The sequence below is a fragment of the Myotis nattereri genome, assembly GCF_964212035.1.
Source record: "Myotis nattereri genome assembly, chromosome: 3".
Classification (NCBI taxonomy): domain Eukaryota; kingdom Metazoa; phylum Chordata; class Mammalia; order Chiroptera; family Vespertilionidae; genus Myotis; species Myotis nattereri.
In genome coordinates, this window is record NC_138077.1 from 211,355,405 (window position 1) to 211,375,072 (window position 19,668).

Genomic DNA, 19,668 nt, shown 5'->3' on the forward strand with positions numbered 1-19,668 from the left:
GGATTTTAAAAAGATTCCCAGGTGATTCTAATGTGCAGCCACGGTTGAGAACCACTGCATTAGAAGGTAAGCTCAGAGGATCAGGGACCTCATCACCCTTCTTCACTGCTGTGTCCCAGTACCTGACATATTGTAGGTTCTCAATAAAGGTTTGTTGAATGAATGAGTAACCTTGACCTTGAGTTGGCTCTTCCGCTGAGCCCTCAGTGACCTATAGCCACAGTGACCCTATTTCTGAACTAAAAGTGTGCTGACAACAGGAAACCTGGCTCAAGGGGAAAAGGACATCATCTGTTTCTCTGGCCGAGGCCTCGGGCACGTTTTGGTGGGGATGGGTCCTGGCCCCGGGTGGCACCCCATATCCACAGTTTTGTTAGGTCTGTCTTGGCTGGTGAATCCATTCTGGGCTACGAAGGGGCTCAGGGACTCGTACCGGCTGGAACTTTTTGGTTTGCAGGCAACAGAAACCCAATTCCAACTGGATTGTGTCACTGGGGAGGCTCTGAGGTAGATCATAAGATTAAGGCAATTGCTGCAGAACCAGGGCCTCAGGGCCTGGAACTGGAGCTTGGATGCTTCTAGAACATTCTCGCCCTCTAGGTCCATCTCTGCTTGTTCCTGCTTGGCTTTGCCTTTTGGTCTCTTCATTTCCTTTTAGACTGACCTCCTCCTGTGACAGCAGAACATGGCTCCTGGCAACTTCAGGGGAAGGAAAGTTCTTTCTCTCAGTGCCTCAAACAATCCCAGGGCAGCCTCTGATTGGCTGTAGTTGGGTAATGTGCCACCTGCTGGACCAATCGCGGTGGCTGGGGATTTAGTCCTATCCCTTTCCTTTGGCCAGGGTGGGACAGGCTATTGAGAGTGTGATCGCCACCAGAGCCACCAGTGGAAGTGGTGGTGCCTGAAGTGTGATCAGACACAAGCTGTCACCACCAGGCTCTGATGCTGGCTGAACCCCAGAAGAGAGCAATCCCACAGTGACACCAACCCTGGGTGCTCAGCCAGCCTGCCATGGGGGAGGGAAGAACAAGGGCAGGAAGGCGGCCTGCCCATTGGCATGAACATCAGAATGTTCTTCTTCCCCACGGAGACCTGGCATTGCCATCCTTGAGTGGCACTGTGGTGGCATGCAGCCCTTCCTGGAACGGCAGGTGGCCCACAAAAGTAAACAAAGTCTGGAAAATGTTGCATGTTATATGCATTCTTTTGGTGTCACAGTATATTAAAGGTTCTGAGAAGTCCTGCAATAAAGACATCCATTTCATTTAGCTTTTCCCTTATTTATTTGACCATAGAACTCTTAAGTTTTTTAAGAATTCTGGGGAACATCCGTGAGACCTGCTGCTGTGGAGAAAGGGCACAATATAGAAAATCAGAGCTCAAGTCTGAGCCCTGCTGCTCTTGTGTGACTTCTCCAAGCCTCAGTTTCCCCATCTGTGAAATGGGTGATACTACCAACCCCCACAGAGTTGTTGTAAGTGTGGAATGAGAACAGGTCTTTGATAAGTATCTTGTAAGCTGTAGAGCACTGTGCAGATACCTGACCGTTGTAACTGGCTTAACCTGGAAAATAACAAGTACCTTCTTTACCTTATAAGGTAGGCAACCCTCTATCATCAAAATGAGGGGGTGAGCCAGCCGGCGTGGCTCCGTGGTTGAGCGTCGACCTATAAATCAGGAGGTCACGGTTCCATTCCCAGTCAGGGCACATGCCCAGGCTGCAGGCTCGATCCCCAGTGTGAAGCATGCAGGAGGCAGCCGATCGATGATTCTCTCTCGTCACTGATGTTTCTTATCTCTCCCTCTCCCTTCCTCTCTGAAATCAATAAAAATATATATTTAAAAAGATTAGGGGGTGACAAAGGGAAAGGAAATGACGCATCCAGGATTGGCTGAGCGGGTGACTCAGAGAGAAGGAGGACTCCAGCCGCGGTGCCAAGGGGGATAAAGGCCCAGTAGCCAGGGGGACAGAGGTGACATGGATGGCAAGCCCCGGGGAAGAGGCCTGGCGGGAGGGAGGTCCTGGCTGTTGCTGCTGATCCCTCTGGAGACTTCTGAACAGACAGCAACGCTGACGCCCCCTCCCCACTCCCCTCCTTGTCCCACCCACGGTACTCTGCCGGGACGCAGGCGTGGCTCCGAGTTTGCTTGGGCCACCTTAACAAAATGCTATCGGCGACTTAAACACCAGGAATTTATTGCCTCACATTCTGGAGGCTAAAAGTCCAAAATCAAGGTGTGGGTGGGATTGTTCCTTCTGAGGATGACAGGGAGCACAGCTGGCCAATGATTCTCTCTCACCATTGATGTTTCTCTCTCTCTCCCTCTCCCTTCCTCTCTGAACTCAATAAAAACACAGGGGAAAGCTGCTCCAGGCCTCTTCTCCGGAGGAGCTGGCCATGTTCTCCATGTCTCTTCTTGGCATCTTCTCTCTAGGTGGCCAAATTTCCTCTTTTCTTTTTTTTTTTTTTTGTTGTTGTTAATCCTCACCCGAGGATATTTTTCCATTGATTTTTTTTAGGGAAAGTGGAGGGGAGCGGGAGAGACAGAGAGAGAAACATAAATATGAGAGAGAGACATTGATTGATTGCCTCCTACACCCCCTCCCCCCCGGGCGAGGGATCCAGCCTGCAGCCAAGCTATGTGCCCTTGACCTGAATCGAACCCGGGACCCTTCAGTCCACAGGCCAATGCTCTATCCACTGAGCCAAACCGGTTAGGGCCAAATTTCCTCTTTTTACAAGGACACTAGTCTTACTGGATTGAGGCCACCCAAATAACCTTGTCTTAACTTGATTACTTCTGTAGAGACCTCGTCTCCAAATAAAGTCCCATTCTGAGGTCCTGGGGGCTAGGACTTCAACATCTGAATTGTGGGGAGACACAGCCAACCCACAACAGTGGGCATTCTCCCAGTGGGCATCTCCCGCCGTCTCGCCGGCCCACCTCCTTGGCTGAAAGCATGTGGACTGCATCCTGCCGGAAGAGAGGGGCGGTAATCGTGTTAATTGCCACAGTAGCAGATCTGCAATTAACATGCCACGGGAACGACGAATAAATGCACTGAGCCCACACGATTGGGCTTAAACTACCCCCTCAGCAGAGCTGTGCCAGGGAGCCCCACTGTTTATGCTCCTTTGCAAATTAGCACAGACAGCAAATTAACATCTGTTTTCCCTTCATCCTGCTCCGAGGGGAGCTATGGGGGAAACTGGAGGAGGGGGTGTCTGGCGGGGCAGCCTGATTGGATCCTGTCCAGAGCCAGGCACCTCGGCCTGACCTTAGGAGCAATGGGCGAGATGAAGGGTGTTGACCTGACCAGGCCTGGCGGACGCCCCACCCAGAGGGACGGAGGGGACAGGGGCTTTGTTCTCTGTGGAGTGTCTCACATGTGGTGGCGACTATTTGGGGCCCTGGGGCAGGTTTGGAGACGTGAGGCTCAGGGCTACAACCTCTTCCTCCATTCCTGGGGTGGTGACCAAGTCCAGGGGCAGGTGGTAGACTCCCCCAGAGGGGCAGATAACAAATGCTCTCGCCCCCACTACCTCTGCTCTCTCAGCACAAGGCCTGGAGCCCGTGTTTCTGGTCCTGGGGACAGATTGAAGTCGTCCCCACCCGTGCTTGCCTCCTTCAGCTGGAGAGCATGCTCCCAGGCCTGGAGGTGGCTGGCATGAGCTTTCGTCTGAACAGGCAGCATCCCCTGCCCAGCTTGTGCCAGGCAGAGCCTCCCCTGCCCCCAGCGTGCGTCTGGAGCTCCTCCCCCTGGGCCTCTGCAGCCAGGGGTCAGGGCGGGAGTGGGAGTCACAGACTCTTCAGCTGGGCCCTCCCCTCCCCTGCAGACCACTAGGTCCCCGGCCCCTGCTGCCCAGGGCTTCGGCGGAGGGCAGGAGAGGCCCTCTCGCTCCAGCGCTTTCCAGCTATTTGCTCCCTGCCTTTCCCAGGCCGCTGGGCTGTCTGGCTCCTGCTGAGCCAGCCGCTCAGGCTCATGGGAATTCTCAGGGCCTCTATGAGGCCGGCTGGGGACAAGCAGCCTCCTCATTCGCACCCCTAACTCAATGCCCTCAGATGATGGGAGCCCAGCGCTGCAACTCCAAGGAGGGTGCGTGAGGGGGGAGCGGAGAGGAGGCAGGGCCACCCCCTGCCTGCTGCCCCTGGGGAATGCACACAGGCCGGAGCAGAAGCGCCTCCCCGGGTAAGCCCCCCTAGTCAGACATGGGCCCCTTAAAGCACCAGCAGGATCTGAGCAGGAGAGAGAGGAGGACTAGCCGTTCCTGCCTGTCCGCACCGGGCTGGGGGCTGGCCGAGAGGACCCAGCTGGAAGGATAGCCGCCATGCACTGAGCGCTCACGGTAGCGTCACGTGTAACCCACACAGCATCCCCGTGAGGCACGTGCCACTGGGATCCCCTTTTATAGATGATGAAACAGAGAGAGGAAGACCACAGAGCTAGGCAGCGGCAGGCTCGGGGTTAAATGCAAGAAGGCTCCAGAAGGCCTCACACCTGGAAAGGCCATACGCAGGTGAGAAGTTCATGTGTGCAGTGCGTGAGGCGGCAGCTGGCCTGAGATGATCAGGACAGGCCTGCCTGTGCAGGGGCCCGTCCTTTGGGATGGATGAAGGGCCGCGTCCTTGGCTAAGGCACCCCCTTCCCATCACTGTTCCAGCCCAGCGTCTTGGCTCACCCACCTGGCCACGCCCATCCAGGAGCTTCCGGAGCTAGAGGAGGCATCAGACAGGACGCAGGTCAACCGAGCACGTCTCCCGTCTCGAGGCCCCTCTGACTTTCCCTGGCTGTGAGGCCACTTTCCCCATCAGAGCAGCTCCCGGGAGTCTGGGATGCCCTGGGTGACAGCTTTGGGGTCAGACAGGTCTGGGTCTGAATCCTGACTCTGCCACTTAGCTGTGTGACCTTGGGCAGATGACTTCACCTCTCTCGGCCCAGCGTCCTCTGTAAAGCAGGATGACCACTGTGCTCCTTGCACGTGACTGCAGCTAGCGTGGCATCGGGTAACGCACAAGCAGAACGCCTCCTGCACGGCCAGCCCACAGCAAGCCCTCGCTGCGTGAGTTGTGCTCATTATTTCTTGATCTCTGGGGGCGGGCGGGGTGTGTGTGTGTGTGTGTCATTAATCCCGCTACCCAGGTGAGGAAGGAGAGGAAAGAGGTACCCAGGCAACTAGGTGAGCTGGAGGCTTGAAAGGGCCAGAGGTTCTGGAATTTGGCTCTTGACTTCTGCCGGAGCTGGCTGGCCCGGGGAGCGGCAGGGCTGAGGCAAGATTGCAAAAGACCAGAGGAGCCTCCTCTGAGGGCTGAGGGTCCTGGCAAGTCCCTGGCCCCCTGGGGACCCTTGCTTCCCATCAGTTAGACAGAGATGAATGAACCCTTACCAGGGAGCCCTGGCCGGTTTAGCTCAGTGGATAGAGCGTTGGCCTGCAGACCGAAGGATCCTGGGTTCGATTCTGGTCAAGGGCACATGCCCGGGTTGCAGGTTCGATCCTCAGTGGGGGAGGGGGGGGGTGCAGGAGGCAGCTGATCAATGGTTCTCTCTCATCATTGATGTTTCTCTCTCTCCCTCTCTGAAATCAATAAAAATATTTTTTTAAATTAAAAAAAAATAAAATAAACTCCTACCAGGGACATTGCTGTGCGTTCCCCATGCACACAGACGCTCTTGAGAAAGGGAACTGTGCTCGACAAATGAGAACTAGAAAGAGCTGCGTGACAGTGCTATTATCACCATCATCATCTCCTTCACCTTCTTGAAATCCATTGGCGTACAATAACCATCACCCTCATTACCGTCTCCACTAACAGAGAGCAGTTACCACTAACCCAGTACCTTCTAGGTGTCACCCACTGAGCTAAGCCCCTCATATGCATCCTCTCATTTGCTCCCCACAATAGGCTAAATGAGGTATTACTATTATTGTGCCCATTTTACAGACGAGGAAACTGAGGCTCAGAGCAATTAGGCTGCCTGGTCTTCCCTGCTAATCACTGGAACCAGGCTTTGTCTGAAGCAAGACCATGTGAGTAAAACATTCCTCCTGTTTGTTAAACCGCTGGACCCTACAAGCTCCTCCCAGCTCCGGGGAATGGGATAGAGCTGGGAGGGAACCTGATGTGCTGCTGTTTTCACTGTGCAGGAGCCGTGGCCGGGTTTCCTCCTGGGGCTGGGGGGTGGGGGTGGGGGGGCTGGGTCGTTTCTGCCCCCGCCTTTCCTCCTCACTGAAACCCAGTCCAGTCCTTCCCATCACATGTTGTGGCAGACAGGGCAGACAGAGTTTGGCTCGTGTGTCCCCAGAGGGACCGCATTGGCCTGTGTGTGTGTGTGTGTGTGTGTGTGCACGCAATCCCAGCATGTGCCCTGATTGGGAACCAAACCATAACCTGCTGGTTCATAGGCTGACGCTCAACCACTGAGCTACACCAGCCAGGCTTTGCTTGTATTTTTGAATGGAAGGATAAGTGCAAAACAGGCAACACAGTCATCTATACGTGAAGGAGAGATCTAGAAATGGGACTAGACTTCTCTGAGCACCTTGCTTCCAGGGTTTGACTCTGGAACTTTGCGAAGATTTAACATAACCATTCAAGACAATTAGATGAAAATTGTGCAAAAGGGAAGGAAGTGGACAGAGATGCATTTGAACCCAGGTCTGTCCAACCAGAGTGTCTGCCCTAAGTCACATCCTTCCGTGTCTCATTATCCCTCCTACAGCGATGGAGTGGCCGGGACCGGCCTGGCCTGGCTGAGACGGGGCCTGGCCGAGCAGAGGCCGCAGGGGAGCCTGGTGGTGGTGCGGGGGCTGTGGTTTTAGTACCTTGAGGAGTCTGTCATCAGGGGCTCTCATCATATTTCTAACAACCTGCTCTCCGGCACCCCTGAAGGGGGCTTGCTCCCAGGCACGCTGTCAGGAGAGCGGGGGCTAGGGCACCGTCTCGGGGTTCAGACAGACATGAAACTGAACCCCAGGCGTCCTTTCTAGCAGTGGGCTCTTGAACAAATGTTCATTTTTCTAACCTGGAACAATACAAGTCCCTTCTGGAGAGTGTTGCTGGACATAAATGATAGGAGCTTAGTACAGAGGCTGTTGTGATTCACAAGAGTCATTTTTAAAAAAATGCAGCATCCTACCTGGCTCAGTGGTTGAGCATTGACTTATGAACCAGGAGGTCACGGTTCATTTTCCGGTCTGGGCACATGCCCGGGTTGCGGGCTCAATCCCCTGTGTGAGGCATGCAGCAATGACTTTCTCATCATTGCTATTCCTATCTCTCCCTCTCTGAAATCAATTAAAAAGAAATTATATATATATATGTAATGCAGCACCTGGATATTGTGTCCTCTCTACCTATTGCTCCTTCAGAAGTTCAAGTCTTCCTTGCCTGGCTGACAAAGTCACCCCCTTATCCTCCCATCTAAGTACCCGCTAAGGACAGGGCTGGGTGGTGCCTCTCTTCCTGCTGCCCCAGGGCCCCTGGCGCGGCCCCTCTACTAATCACAGCACAAGTCTGCATCGATCTCCATCGCAGGGTCACTTTGAGGATGAACTAGTCCATCACGTGGAGACCTTTGAAAAGGGCCAACATGGCGAGGCTATTGTCAGGCGGAGCGGAAAGGGAGTTCACTGTTCTCTGTCTTCCAAGACATTCAGGCTGAGCCTGTCAGCTGGACTAACCCCCTTGAGGGCACATCTCAGCGTGTGCAGGTTGCCCTGAGCTCTGCCCACCTGCTGCGGGACCTTTTGGATCGATCTCTTTGTTTCTTTAAGGGACAGTGAGGGTGAGAAGATAAAGGGATCAGGATTCCAGACAACAGAGAGCATCTGTTTGCGTTTCTAATAGAATTGAATACATTACACTCTCCCCCTTGGCATCAGCCTATTGACTCAAAACGCAGTTCTGAGATGATACCTTTCTGATTTTGTTGTGTGAATCTTCAAGGTCCCATGTGGGATCTCTGTAATAATAATAATAATAATAATAATAATAATAAACACAGCAACTCATTTAGTTCATCACTGGATGTTTATTGTGCTCTTACTGTGTGTTCAGCAGTACACTAGGAGCTCAGAAGGCTCCTGAGGGAAAAAGAAACTGCCATATGTTTAGACCTACTGTATACGAGGCTCTGTGAGGCACTTCAGTTGCATTGTGTCATTTAAGTCTCATGACTCGAGGAAACAGGTGAGGAAAGAGTCTCAGTTCCATAAGTTGTCCAAGGTCCTTTGTAGGAGCAGGAGTCAGAATTTCCATCCAGGGCAGTCTGACTGTATCATCTGGGTCCTTCCCACTAGATTAATGGGGAGGAGAAAAGGACACAAAGTAGCAGATTATCAAGCCGTGGCTGGTTAAGAGAGCACCAGGAGGACTTCCTGGAGGAGGCAGCCCAGAGATGCACTGTAAGGACCTGAGGCTCAGGGCAGAGGGGAAGAAGGGTCCTGGGAAGGAATGAACTGAAGGCAGATAATGGCAAACAGAAGCTGGTTTGGCACAATGGATAAAGCATCGGCCTGTGGACTGAAGGGTCCCAGGTTCGATTCTGGTCAAGGGCACATGCCCAGGTTGCAGACTTGATCCCCAGTAGGGGGCCTGCAGGAGGCAGCAAGTCAATGATTCTCTCTCATCATAGATGCTTCTATCTCTCTCTCCCTCTCCCTTCCCCTCTGAAATCAATAAAAATATATTTTTTCAAAAAGATAATGGCAACAGCAGACCCTGAGGTCCATTGGGTGTGGCCTAGGGCTGAGAGGTGGGAAGCCTGGAAGAGCTGTCTGGATCTGATGCGGTGGCGGCAGCCCCCCCCCCCCAGCCCTCGACCCCCCCAATAGGAGCCAGGGTGGGATGGATGCACAGCAATGGCTGGAGAGGATGACTCTGCAGAGCTGGCTGGAAGGATGGAGGGGTGGCCTGGAGATAGCAGGGGCCACCCCAGGGGAGCCCAGTCCTCCTGGACGCAGAGGAGGGGGTGGCGGGGAAGCAGAGGTGGGATCTCCAGGCTGCGGTGGAGGTTGCCTTTGAGGGAGAAGGGACAGGGAAGGGCGAGTTGCTTTGAAACCCTCACATCAGGCCTCTGTTCACTGCTGTTCAAGGTCGTCCCTGTAGGAGTAAGTCCAAACCCCTCATCCTGTCACTTCAGGCGCCTCACAATCTGGCCTCAAGCTGCCTCGCCCACGGCTCCCCGAAATAAGTCCTCTGCTCCCCACACATGGAATGACTCATTCCCTCCCAGTCTCCAAAGCGGCCCACCCCTCCACCCGGCCCGGAGCTGGTCTCCAGGGGCCCGCCGCCAGCCAGACCCTCTCCGCACACGCGGGCAGGGGTCGCCTTCAGCTCTTCCAGCACAGCCTGGAATCGCTCACATTTTATTGCCATTGGACTTTTGCTGTTGGTGTCTCCCTAATGGCACCGACGGTCCTGGAGGGTATTTCTTTTTACAGTTGTCCCAACTGCGGAAGTCATCACCTGCCTGTTTCCTCATCTGCAAAGTGGCGCCAATCATGTTGTCTCGTGGTGCCTGGACACAGGAACCCTCCATGATGGTTCTAGTTCTTTCCTCTAGTGTGTGCGGGGGTGATGGGGCGGGGGAGTCGAGGGAAAGGAGAGGACCCCTGTAGGGATCCACCCGAGGGGCGTTTTATACGTCTGCATCACACCAAGATCTTCTAAAAGGGGCGCGCGCACAAGCCACCTTTAAAAGCCACCAACAGACATCTTCAGCAAATGGAGGAATCTTGAGTTACAAATTCAGGACCGACTCCCTGGGACAGGCCACCGCCGCCCCCCCCCTCCCCCTGCCACCGCACCTGCAGCGCAGCCCCGGCCGGCCCGTGTACAGAGCGCGGCGCTGACCTCGCATCCTTCACCACCGTTCACGACCCGAGCGCCCCCTCATCACCTCTACTTAGCAGAAGGCACCGAGGTCCTGGGAGGAGACGCGACTTTCCCGAAACGGCCAAGCTGTGGGCAGTCAGGGGCCACCGGCTGCACCCTCCAGTGGGGTCTGCACTCCTTGGGGGCGGGTGGGGGTCGGACGGGCAGGAGGGGAAGCCCGGGTCCCGGGGTTCCCTCGCTCGGCTCCGGAGCCCGGGAACGCGCGTGGGGATGGAGAGCGGATGCTCTGGGCAGCGGCTGGGGCGGGGGTACAGTCCCCCGGGGCCCTCCCATCCGCTCGGGAACCTCCCCAGGCCGCGTCCCACGGGTGCGCGCCCCTCCGCGCCCTCCCGCGCCCCGCGCGCTCTGCGGGCCTCTGCGCGCGCGCCTGGCCTGGGCTCGGGTCCCGCCCCGCCCCTCAGCCGCTTAGCCCCGCCCACCTCCCCGCCCCACCTCGCCAGGCCCCGCCCCCAGTCGGGTACCCAGGTCGGACCCGAGAGAGAGCGCCGCCGCCATCTTAGTTGGAGCCGCTGCCTCCAGCGAAGCGCTGCCTCCGAGGAGGGGAGGCGCTCGCGGCCCGAGCGCGCGGCCCAGCGTCCCGGCGGCGGCCCCCGGTTCCCGCCGCGGCTGCACGGCTCCGCGCCGCCTGAGACCCGCTCTGCGCCCCGAGCGCCTCCCTGCGCTCCCGCCGAGGGCCGGGCGCCCGAGCGATGCTGCGCCGCCCCGCGCCCGCGCCGGCCCCGGCCGCCTGGCTGCTGCTGGCCGCGCTGCTGTGCGACTGCGGCGTCTGGGCCGCGCGAGGTAAGCGGCGGAGCGGAGCGGGGCGGGGCGGCGCGGCGCGCGGGGTCGGAGTCAGGCGCGGGGCCAGCGCCGGGAGCCGGCTGGGAATGCGGGGGTCGGGGCGCGGGAGGCTGGGGGCGCGCGCTGCGGGCGCCCCGGAGAAATCGAGCTCCGTCCTGGGCGGGGCACCTGGGTCCCGGCCGCCCCCATCGCAGCCCCGGGGGGTGGCGGCGCGGTGTGAGGGACGTGCCGCCCGGTCGGAGGGTCGGTCCACCGTGCCCGGCAGCGCCCGCTGGCTGGGCTGCGCCCCCGGGGAGATGCCGGTACGTGTGTTGTGTCTCCGATGCGCATCGGGCCGGGCGCACGCACGGGGTGGCGTGTGCTTACATAAGCGCCCACTCCTCCGCATCCCTGCCCAGGGTCCCGAGGCTGCACCGCGGACACGCACCTTCGCCCCTTTCCTCCTCCTCCTCCCCCTCCCAGGGTCCTTGCAGCGAACGAGCAGAAGCTAAGAGCCCTTGCTCCCCTCGCACCTTCCACCCAAAGGTGAGATCGTGCTGAGGTTTGGCTCAGTGGGTCCTTCTCCATCCCCGACGCCTCGGTGGCACTTTAGATCGTGCAAGGGCTTCTTGGCCCAACAGAACAAGAAAGCCCTCTGATTCCTTTAGGATCGAGATTACTTTATGGTTACTTGGCAAAAAAAAAAAAAAAAAAATTTCTTAGCTGATTATTTTGTTGTTTCAATCTTCATCCACTTAACCTTGTCAACCTTACATGCTTTCTGATACTGACTGATCTTGCCAGCGAAAAGCTTACGCATTGCAGATCCAGGCTTCCGAGTGAGTCTTGGAATCGTAACCATTTTCCTTCGCCTTGGAACCAAGTAACCTAGGTGTAGTTTATAGGGTACTTGGATCTATTCTTCTGATTTTTTTTTAAATAAAAATATTTGGGGCGTGGGGGAGAAGGTTGATGCAAGTCTAGGAGAAATGGTCGTATTTCAATGTAGCAAGCTTTGAAAAAATGATCATTTTCTCTTCCTTGGTACGAATACGGAGAGAACTATGGTGTTCACCATCCAAAGGGCAGAAGAGGCAGAGGCATCTTTTGTTCCACATTCTTTTTTTCACGTGGAGGATGATAAACTTTGCTTCTTTCATTTCATTTGTGACATTCTATTGACTATCAACTTCAGATTTTAGTATCAAATTGCTCACAATTTGATCTTTAAAAGTTACATCAGGCTAAGTTTGAAATGTTCTTGCCAGATTTGGGACGGAGGTCTGAAAGTCGAATATATCCAAGCAAAAATGTCAAAGTTTTGCTTCTCTTGGGACAAACACATTTTTTTAAAATATATTTTTTATTAATTTTTTTTACAGAGAGGAAGGGAGAGAGAGAGTTAGAAACATCGATCAGCTGCCTCCTGCACACCTCCCACTGGGGATGTGTCCGCAACGAAGGTACATGCCCCTGACGGAATGGAACCTGGGACCTTTCAGTCCACAGGCCGACGCTCTATCCACTGAGCCAAACCGGTTTCGCCAGGACAAACACATTTTTAAAATATGTGTTTGGGTTGGGTATTTGGGGAATAGTTCAAGTGCATTTAGTTTAGTCAGTGATGGCATTTCCCGTTAAAACCCATATTTTCTTTTTTGTCTTTTCTCCTACATTTGCTATTCATTATTGAATCTGCAAATGGGCTAGTTAAATTAGTTCTTTGGTGATATTGAGATACTTAAACAGTGTAAATTTCAGTATCAGATATCTTCATTTGAAGCACTAACAAGTCTTTTGTGAAAGATGACTTCAGACCTTTGTAACTTGCTTAACTATGTCTAAGCTTTTCTTGGTGCATTTGTAATACTTAAGAATTCTTAGTCTTCGAAGTTAAAATATTTAAACATCAGTTATTCTGCTCTGTTTGTTATTTTTTCCAGCTTGCAAGTTAGAAAATGTCTCCAGAATATTGCATGAAATGCTGATAAAACGATTTCATTTAAAAATGTTACAAATATATTTTCTATGTAAATATGCAATTCGGGGAGACATGTTCTGTGGGTTTACTTTGAAAGATAATCATTTCAAGTAATATCTGAATGTTTTACTGCTGCAAGATAGTCTGACATTAGAGACTGCTGTTGTTCATACATGGGCTACCTCTAATAAATATTAATGGGATAAAGATCCCAGAAATTGCTGGAGAGGATGTTAGGTTTTGTAATCTAAATTGCATTTTGACTATTAGTTTTATGGAGAACCCTAAATTTCACTTTAGTTGTAGCTATAGTTCTCAAAAAAACATCAAGTAAACCAAAATATTAGAAATATCTGTGGCATATCGTAGGCTGCCTTCCTTCTCTCCAGTGAGTCAATTTTGAGGAAATAGAGAAAATAGAAAGCTTCTATGAATATTTAAAAAACTCCAAATGCAAGCATGTAATGCATTTCAAAGCCAAATAAATAACATTGACTGTTATGTTCCTGTTTGTACACAGAATTCTCAGTGAGGTTTCTTCTTACTATTTGAAATGTTATCTCTCTCCCTAAACCCCTGAGCCCTCCCTTTTCTTCACAGCACTTATTCTGATGCCCTTTGTCACTTAATTTACTGTGTTTATCGTCTGCCTCATTAGAACATATGCCCCACGGTGGGAGGGAGGGTGGTCTGGTTTGTTTGCTTATGGATGTTATTTTTACCTGACAGATGAGTGTTAAATACTGAAAAAAGCATTCCAGACATAGAGTATAAAACAACTGAAATTCTGCAACGTGGATATCAGAATTCATCAGTAGATCATTTTTCAAGGACCCTTCTGTTGATTGTAGTGTTGGGGATATTAGATCAAAAAAATCTGTAGCAGCTTTAGAAGGGGGGAGCTGTGTGGCTACCACTTTGAATCCATTTTTTAAAAAACCACATGCTGTAATTCTCAGCCTTTTTAGAAAATGGTTCCTTAATTTGTTACCTTGTTCTTTAGAAGGAGCTTTGAGGAAAAAGTCATTTGAATATAGACTTCAATATTATGCTTAACCTAGCATTTTTATTGCTAAATATCATTTATTCACATAGGGAACCTATAATGCTGAAAAAATAATTAGATGTTAATAATAATTCTGAATGTGTTCCAATTTAAGAGCTGTCACTGATTAACTGGAATCTTGTTAACTAGAGTCTACCCTTGGCTACATACTACTTTAAGGAGGAGAAGCATAAACCCAAGAAGTTTCATAGAAACTCATTTTCAAAGGGAAGTTTTAGGAGCTTATATCATACATTTTCAGTGTCAGTACTATTTGATTTTTGAGCTAAAACAACACTTCAGTTTTAGATAGGAATATGACCAATACGTGAAATATTAATGAAATATGATAACATTATTTTACATTGAAATTAGAAAATCCTATAATTCCATGACAGTACTTTCAGGACTTGGTTAGGTTTATTAAACCAACTTTTCATGTTTAAAATGAGGAACCTGAGGGATGTTAAAATTTTAGGACACGAAAAAGGATTGGATTATTTTTATTATTGCTTTTTAAGGCAGGAAATGTAATTTTTAGGTGGGTTTTATTGATGAGCGTTAAAAACAAAGTAGGGGATCTGGTTACCCTGGAGGCACCCAGAGTGCAGCTCCCATGTTCTGGTTAATTGAGGTTTTAGATCATTATGCTTTTATATTGACCTTGCTTTTTCTGTGGTCTTCGTTTGGTCAGAGCAGAGGTAATTGAAGAAATGTTGTGTCTTTTTATAAATGAAATTCAGGATATTGATTTGTTATAAGATACAGAGCTTCAGGGATATGGATTCAGAAGTGGTGGGAATGATTTTATGCAATCGGTGTTCTTTTTGTTGTTGTTAATCCTCCCCCGGGGATATTTTCCATTCATTTTTTTAGAGAGAGTGAAAGGGAGGGGGAGAGGCCGAGAGAGAAAAGCTGATGTGAGAGAGACATCAATGGGTTGCCTCCTGCCGTAACCGGTTTGGCTCAGTGGATAGAGCGTCGGCCTACGGACTGAAAGGTCCGGGGTTCGATTCCCGTCAAGGGCATGTACCTTGGTTTCGGGCACATCTCCAGTAGGGAGTGTGCAGGAGGCAGCTGATCGATGTTTCTAACTCTCTATCTCTCTCCCTTCCTCTCTGTAAAAAATCAAAATATATTTTTTAAAAAAATGGGTTGCCTCCTGCAGGTGCCCTAACCTGGGCTGGGAATTGAGCCTGCAACCGGGGTACATGCCCTTGTCCAGAATTGAACCCAAGGCCCTTCAGTTCACTGGCCGAGGTTCTGTCCAATGAGCCAAATCAGCTAGGGCTGCAATGTTGCATTCTTTTTTTCTTGTTCAATGTTGTATTCTTGCATTGTTCAAAAAACAACCCTTAAAAGTGACATTTTGACAGCAGTAGAGACTGTGCAGGCCAGAACCCTCAAACTATGACAGTTCCCTGCCCATGTGTCAGGCTGACAAACAGTGCGTAATTTTTCCATAGAGCCCCCAGCACCTAGAAATTGGAGTGTGGTGTTAACTTGTTCCTGATTTAATAGGTCCTTTCTAATGTTTTTGGAATATTTTTGTTCATTTTCTCATTTAGCTGTAGGGTGATATTATTAGTTAAATTTTTTCACTAAATCAGTTGCTAAGGTTTTTTTATTTTTATTTTTTATTTTTTTTATTTTTTTAATATATTTTTATTGATTTCAGAGAGGAAGGGAAAGGGAGAGAGAGATAGAAACATCGATGATGAGAGAGAATCACTGATCGACTGCCTCCTGCACACCTCCCACTGGGGACTGAGGTTTTTTTATTTTTAAAGTTCTAGTCAAAAGAGTCCTGGCCGGTGTGCTAAGTGGTTAGAGCATTAGCCCAGCACCGAAGGGTTGCAAGTTCGATCGATCCCCTGTCGACCTGGCCTGGTGCAGGAGGCAACCAATCGATGTGTCTCTCTCACATGGATGTTTCTCTCTCCCCCTCCATCCCTTCCTTCCTTTTATTCTCTCTCTAAAAAAAAGAAAAAAAGAAAATAAATAAAAGAAATCAATGGAAAAAATGTCCCCAGGTAAGGATTAACAAAATAATAAAAATTTCTAGGTGAAGATTCAGTAATTTCAAAGTAACTGAATTTAGAACATCTTAAAAACCCACAAAACACTCTCACAGCTACCGTTCCTTCCATTCCAAAGCCCCAGTAAGAAATAGGTGGTGCGCAGCATGGTACAGGAAGAATCATGTTGTTTTAACCTTTGGTCAGGCATGAATATTATTTTACAGTCATCTGTTTTGGACCAGTTTTATTCTCTTGTGACAAGAACCTCTAGCGTCTGCTATTTTTCAATCTACCTTGATCTATAATTTCTTAAACACATTGTTTAGGACAAAAGATGTTTTTCTTTTCCTATATCTACTCTTTAAAATAAAAATTTAAACAGCTTTATTGAAACATAATTCACATACCATAAAATTCACCCTTTTAAAAATATACAGTTCAGTGTGCAATCATCACCACTGTCTAACTTCAGAATGTTTTCATCACCCCAAAAAGAAACCCCATAGCCCTTAACTGTCACTCTGAATTCCCCTTTCCCCATCTCCTGGCAAGTGCTAATCTGGACTTGCCTAGTCCGGACATGTCATAACACTAGAATCATACAATACACAGCCTTCTGTGACTGGCTTCTTTCACTTGGCATGACGTTTTTAAGATTCATCCATGTTACAGCCTGAGTCAGAACTTCATTTATTTTTATGACTGAATAATATTTGTATAGGTTTGTGTCCCTCCAAAACTTCTATGTTGAGACTGAATCCCCCTCCCTCAAGTCTTAGTACTTGGAGGTGGGGCTTTGGGGAGATGATTAGGTCATGAGGGTGGAGCCCTCCCGGATGGGATTAGTGGCCTTATAAAAGACCCCTTGCCCTTTCCACCAAGTGAAGACACAGAGAGAAGATGGCTGTCCAAAGAACCAGAAAGTGAGCTCTCACCAGACACCACATTCCTGCACCTTGGTCTTGGGCCCAGCCTCCAGAGCGTGAGAAATAAATTTCTGTTGTTTATAAGCCATGTAGTCTGTGTTATTTTGTTACAGCAGCCCAAACAGACTAAGGCAAGGTTCCGTCAGTTGGATATACAACATTCATTTTTCCATTCATCAGCTGACGAACGTTTGAGTTGTTTTCCACTCTGTGGCTTTTGTGAGCAATGTTGCTGTGGACGTTCGTGTACAGGTTCTTGTGTGGATATGTATTTTCAGTTCTCTCGGGTATATACCTAGGAGGGGAATTGCTGGGTCTTATGATAACTCTATGTTTAACATTTGGAGGAGCTTCCAGACTGTTTTCCACAATGGCTGCACCGTCCTACATTCAACATTTGAACTCATAATTACTCTAGGAGAGTCTTTCTAGCCAGGTACATATTTCACAGTTCTCAGAGAGTTTTTTATTCATTTTTTTCTCTAAGAGGAAGGGAGGGGGAGAGAGAAACATCGATCAGTTGCCTCCCTCACGTACCCTGACCAGGAATTGAACCTGCGACCTTTTGGTGCACCGGATGACACCAGCCAACCGAGCCACACCAGCCAGGGCGAGAGTTTTCTTATTAGAGGGTTAAGTCGCTGATTATTTTCCTGGTCTAGGGACAAACTGGCATTTCGTGCAACCAGCTTTTTCCTTTGCTGTTATCTTCCATATCATTCCTTCCAGGACCTTAGACTTTGAGTTGAAGGGAGTTTTGAAAGCTCTATCCTCTACACGTAAGCAGCCTTCCCTGTCAGACAGACCTACCTGACAGTTGATCTCTCAGCTTGGGTACTTGCTCACACACAAAGCAACCCTTTTCTTTAAAACATTGTTTGAGCCTTTAGTCAGCTTTCCTTAGGACTAAATCTTATCAGTCCTGCGGCTCTTTGTTGTTGCCACCTGTCAGTTTAAGAAAGGCCGAGCACATTAGTGGTCCACAGTCCACGCCCCCACCCAATGCTCCAACCAGTGGAGCCAGCCAGCCAGGGCTGCTGCTGTGATTTTTATTTTTAATTTGCTACTTGTTACTTACCCAATCTTCACAGTATAAAACGCTTAGAAATATGTCTTTAGAATCAAAGTGAATTTTTAAAACTCAGTAAAAATGAATGTCATCTTTGTTTAATACCTGTGTAAAGTCTAACAAAGACATTCTGGGCTCTTCTTAATACTGCATAATTTTTTGTTATATAATATAGTACTTAAATTTTAAAGATCACCAAGAAAAAATTGAATGTCATAAACTTAAATTGAAGTATGTAAAATTTAAGAATGATTTGTATAAGTGGCCTTTAAAGAACATAATTCATTTCATCTTAAATGCAGAATCCAGTCACATTTAATTTTGCATATTTTAGATGTAGCTAATGATGAATGTTGGTAGCACCAGCTGCATAATACATGGGGACAAGTGCAGAATCAAAGTGCAGGGCCCCTTTGTTCAAAAATTAAGAATTTCAAAATGACAACAGCGTTGAACAAAGCATGGGGGCCCAGCCCGGGCCTGGGTGTTCACAGACTTACACGGCACAGTGTTCGCGGTCAGGATGTGGGCCTGGCCCGAGGGTCCTCTGGGCACCCTTTCCGATAAGCCAGCTGATGCACAGCCCTGGGGTCACCTCCCCCTGGCCCCTCCCCCCATTGGGAGACTTACTCTCTGGTGGCCTCAGGGTGGAGGCTGCACGCTCTTCTCTGCCCCGAGCCCCTGACAAAGGACAGACCACCCTGAGGTCACAGCGGACAGTGGAGGCTAATGGAGGAGCTGTCCCTTTTGATTGGGGGATTAGAGCCTTTGCCTCAAGCAGGTTATGTTTACCTTTAAAATGCCTTGACTAATTCATGCCAGTTTCCTGTTACTTACAGACTTAGTAAGAAGGATAACAGAAATAATTAAAATTCTTCAGTAATCCCTGATCTTTTTTTCTTCTTCCATGCATTTCTAATGTTTATCAGAAGAGCTAGTAAGCAACATAATGCACTGTCTTGCGTTTCAGTCCTCCCCAGGCCACACTCACTTTGAGCTGCAGTGATGGAAGGAGCCGTGGGAGGACTAGAAGGTGGGCAGCAGCCCTGCGGGCATCTGAGCGCCTCAGTTACCAACGCTGTGTTAATGGCAGGCACCTGGGATACTCCCGCAGCCTGGGTGGATCTGGCTTCTGGGTTGTGTTTGTAAATATCCATTAATATCTGCCCATGATTCCTGAACAGAGCATTTTCATTTGGCAACAGTTTTAAAAAGTCCATTCATAAGTGTATGGAGCCTTATTAAAAGAAGCAACTAATGAGCATTTTCTCAATATTTAAGGCCTTGGATGGAAAATTACACAAATGCTTTTTTGTATGAAATCTGACATTTTTAAACCTTTACTAACTGGAGGAACAAGTCCCAGTGAGGTAATTTCATAACATAGCTGTTCCCCCTAATGATGACTTGTATTAATAACTGCAACATTAATATTTGATGAACTGTTTTAGATAGGTTATAAACACCAGTGATGAATACATATTTGCTTATTCAGTTGGGAAGTTTCTCAACCCCATTTTTAAAGAATTATTCTTTCTTACTATTCTTGAAAGGTTTGAGATTTTTTTACTATAAAAAAGTAATGTATCAGAAAGTATGTCTTCGTTGAATATGAATATTTTTCTTACTAAGTATATAGCATGTGGATGTCGTTTCCAGTGCTGACGGACAGAGTGGCGCCAGGGACAGTGAGAAAGCCGGTGTGGGCCATTAGGCTGGGTTTGGGTTAGGCCTGGAGGGAGAGGCCGAAAAGTTCCTGTTTCATCTAGAAACGCAGCTGAGTTGTGCAGAGGAGCAGAAAGGCATGGGGGCAAAAGCCTTGTCTTGGAATAGAGCAGTCCTGACTGTACCTCCTCCTCTTTTGGAAACCCAAGTATAGACAGACAGGTAAACTGAGGCAAGCTGGTGCAGTGGGCAGTGGTGAACCCCGACATCTGAGGAACCCCCAGTAGTGGCTAACAAGTTAGTCC

The 19,668-nt window shown here is 49.6% G+C and overlaps 1 protein-coding gene and 1 long non-coding RNA gene across 7 annotated transcripts in view; one reads left to right on the forward strand and one right to left on the reverse strand.

Moving 5' to 3' along the window:
• Positions 1-8,009: 8,009 nt before the first annotated feature.
• LOC308516055 lies at positions 8,010-10,246 on the reverse strand. Of its 3 annotated transcripts, XR_013995692.1 has the most exons (4): positions 9,810-10,244; positions 9,366-9,694; positions 8,858-9,018; positions 8,010-8,296 (listed from the first exon to the last, which is right to left on the reverse strand). It is a non-coding gene; the product is annotated as an uncharacterized lncRNA (long non-coding RNA). The 3 variants fall into 3 exon arrangements; XR_013995690.1 differs by lacking the exon at positions 8,858-9,018 and having other exon boundaries at positions 9,366-9,717; positions 9,810-10,246; XR_013995691.1 differs by lacking the exon at positions 8,858-9,018.
• Positions 10,247-10,381: 135 nt separating this feature from the next.
• The window catches only part of CLSTN1 (calsyntenin 1), a 56,901-nt gene continuing 47,614 nt past the window's right edge, over positions 10,382-19,668 (forward strand). For 2 of the 4 annotated variants that reach the window (XM_081086800.1, XM_081086802.1), the window contains exon 1: positions 10,382-10,677. In XM_081086800.1, the coding sequence (XP_080942926.1) occupies positions 10,587-10,677 (91 nt within the window). In that variant the 5' untranslated portion in view covers positions 10,382-10,586. The remainder of the gene's footprint in view (positions 10,678-19,668) is intronic. The other 2 variants (XM_081086799.1, XM_081086801.1) reach the window with 2 other exon arrangements.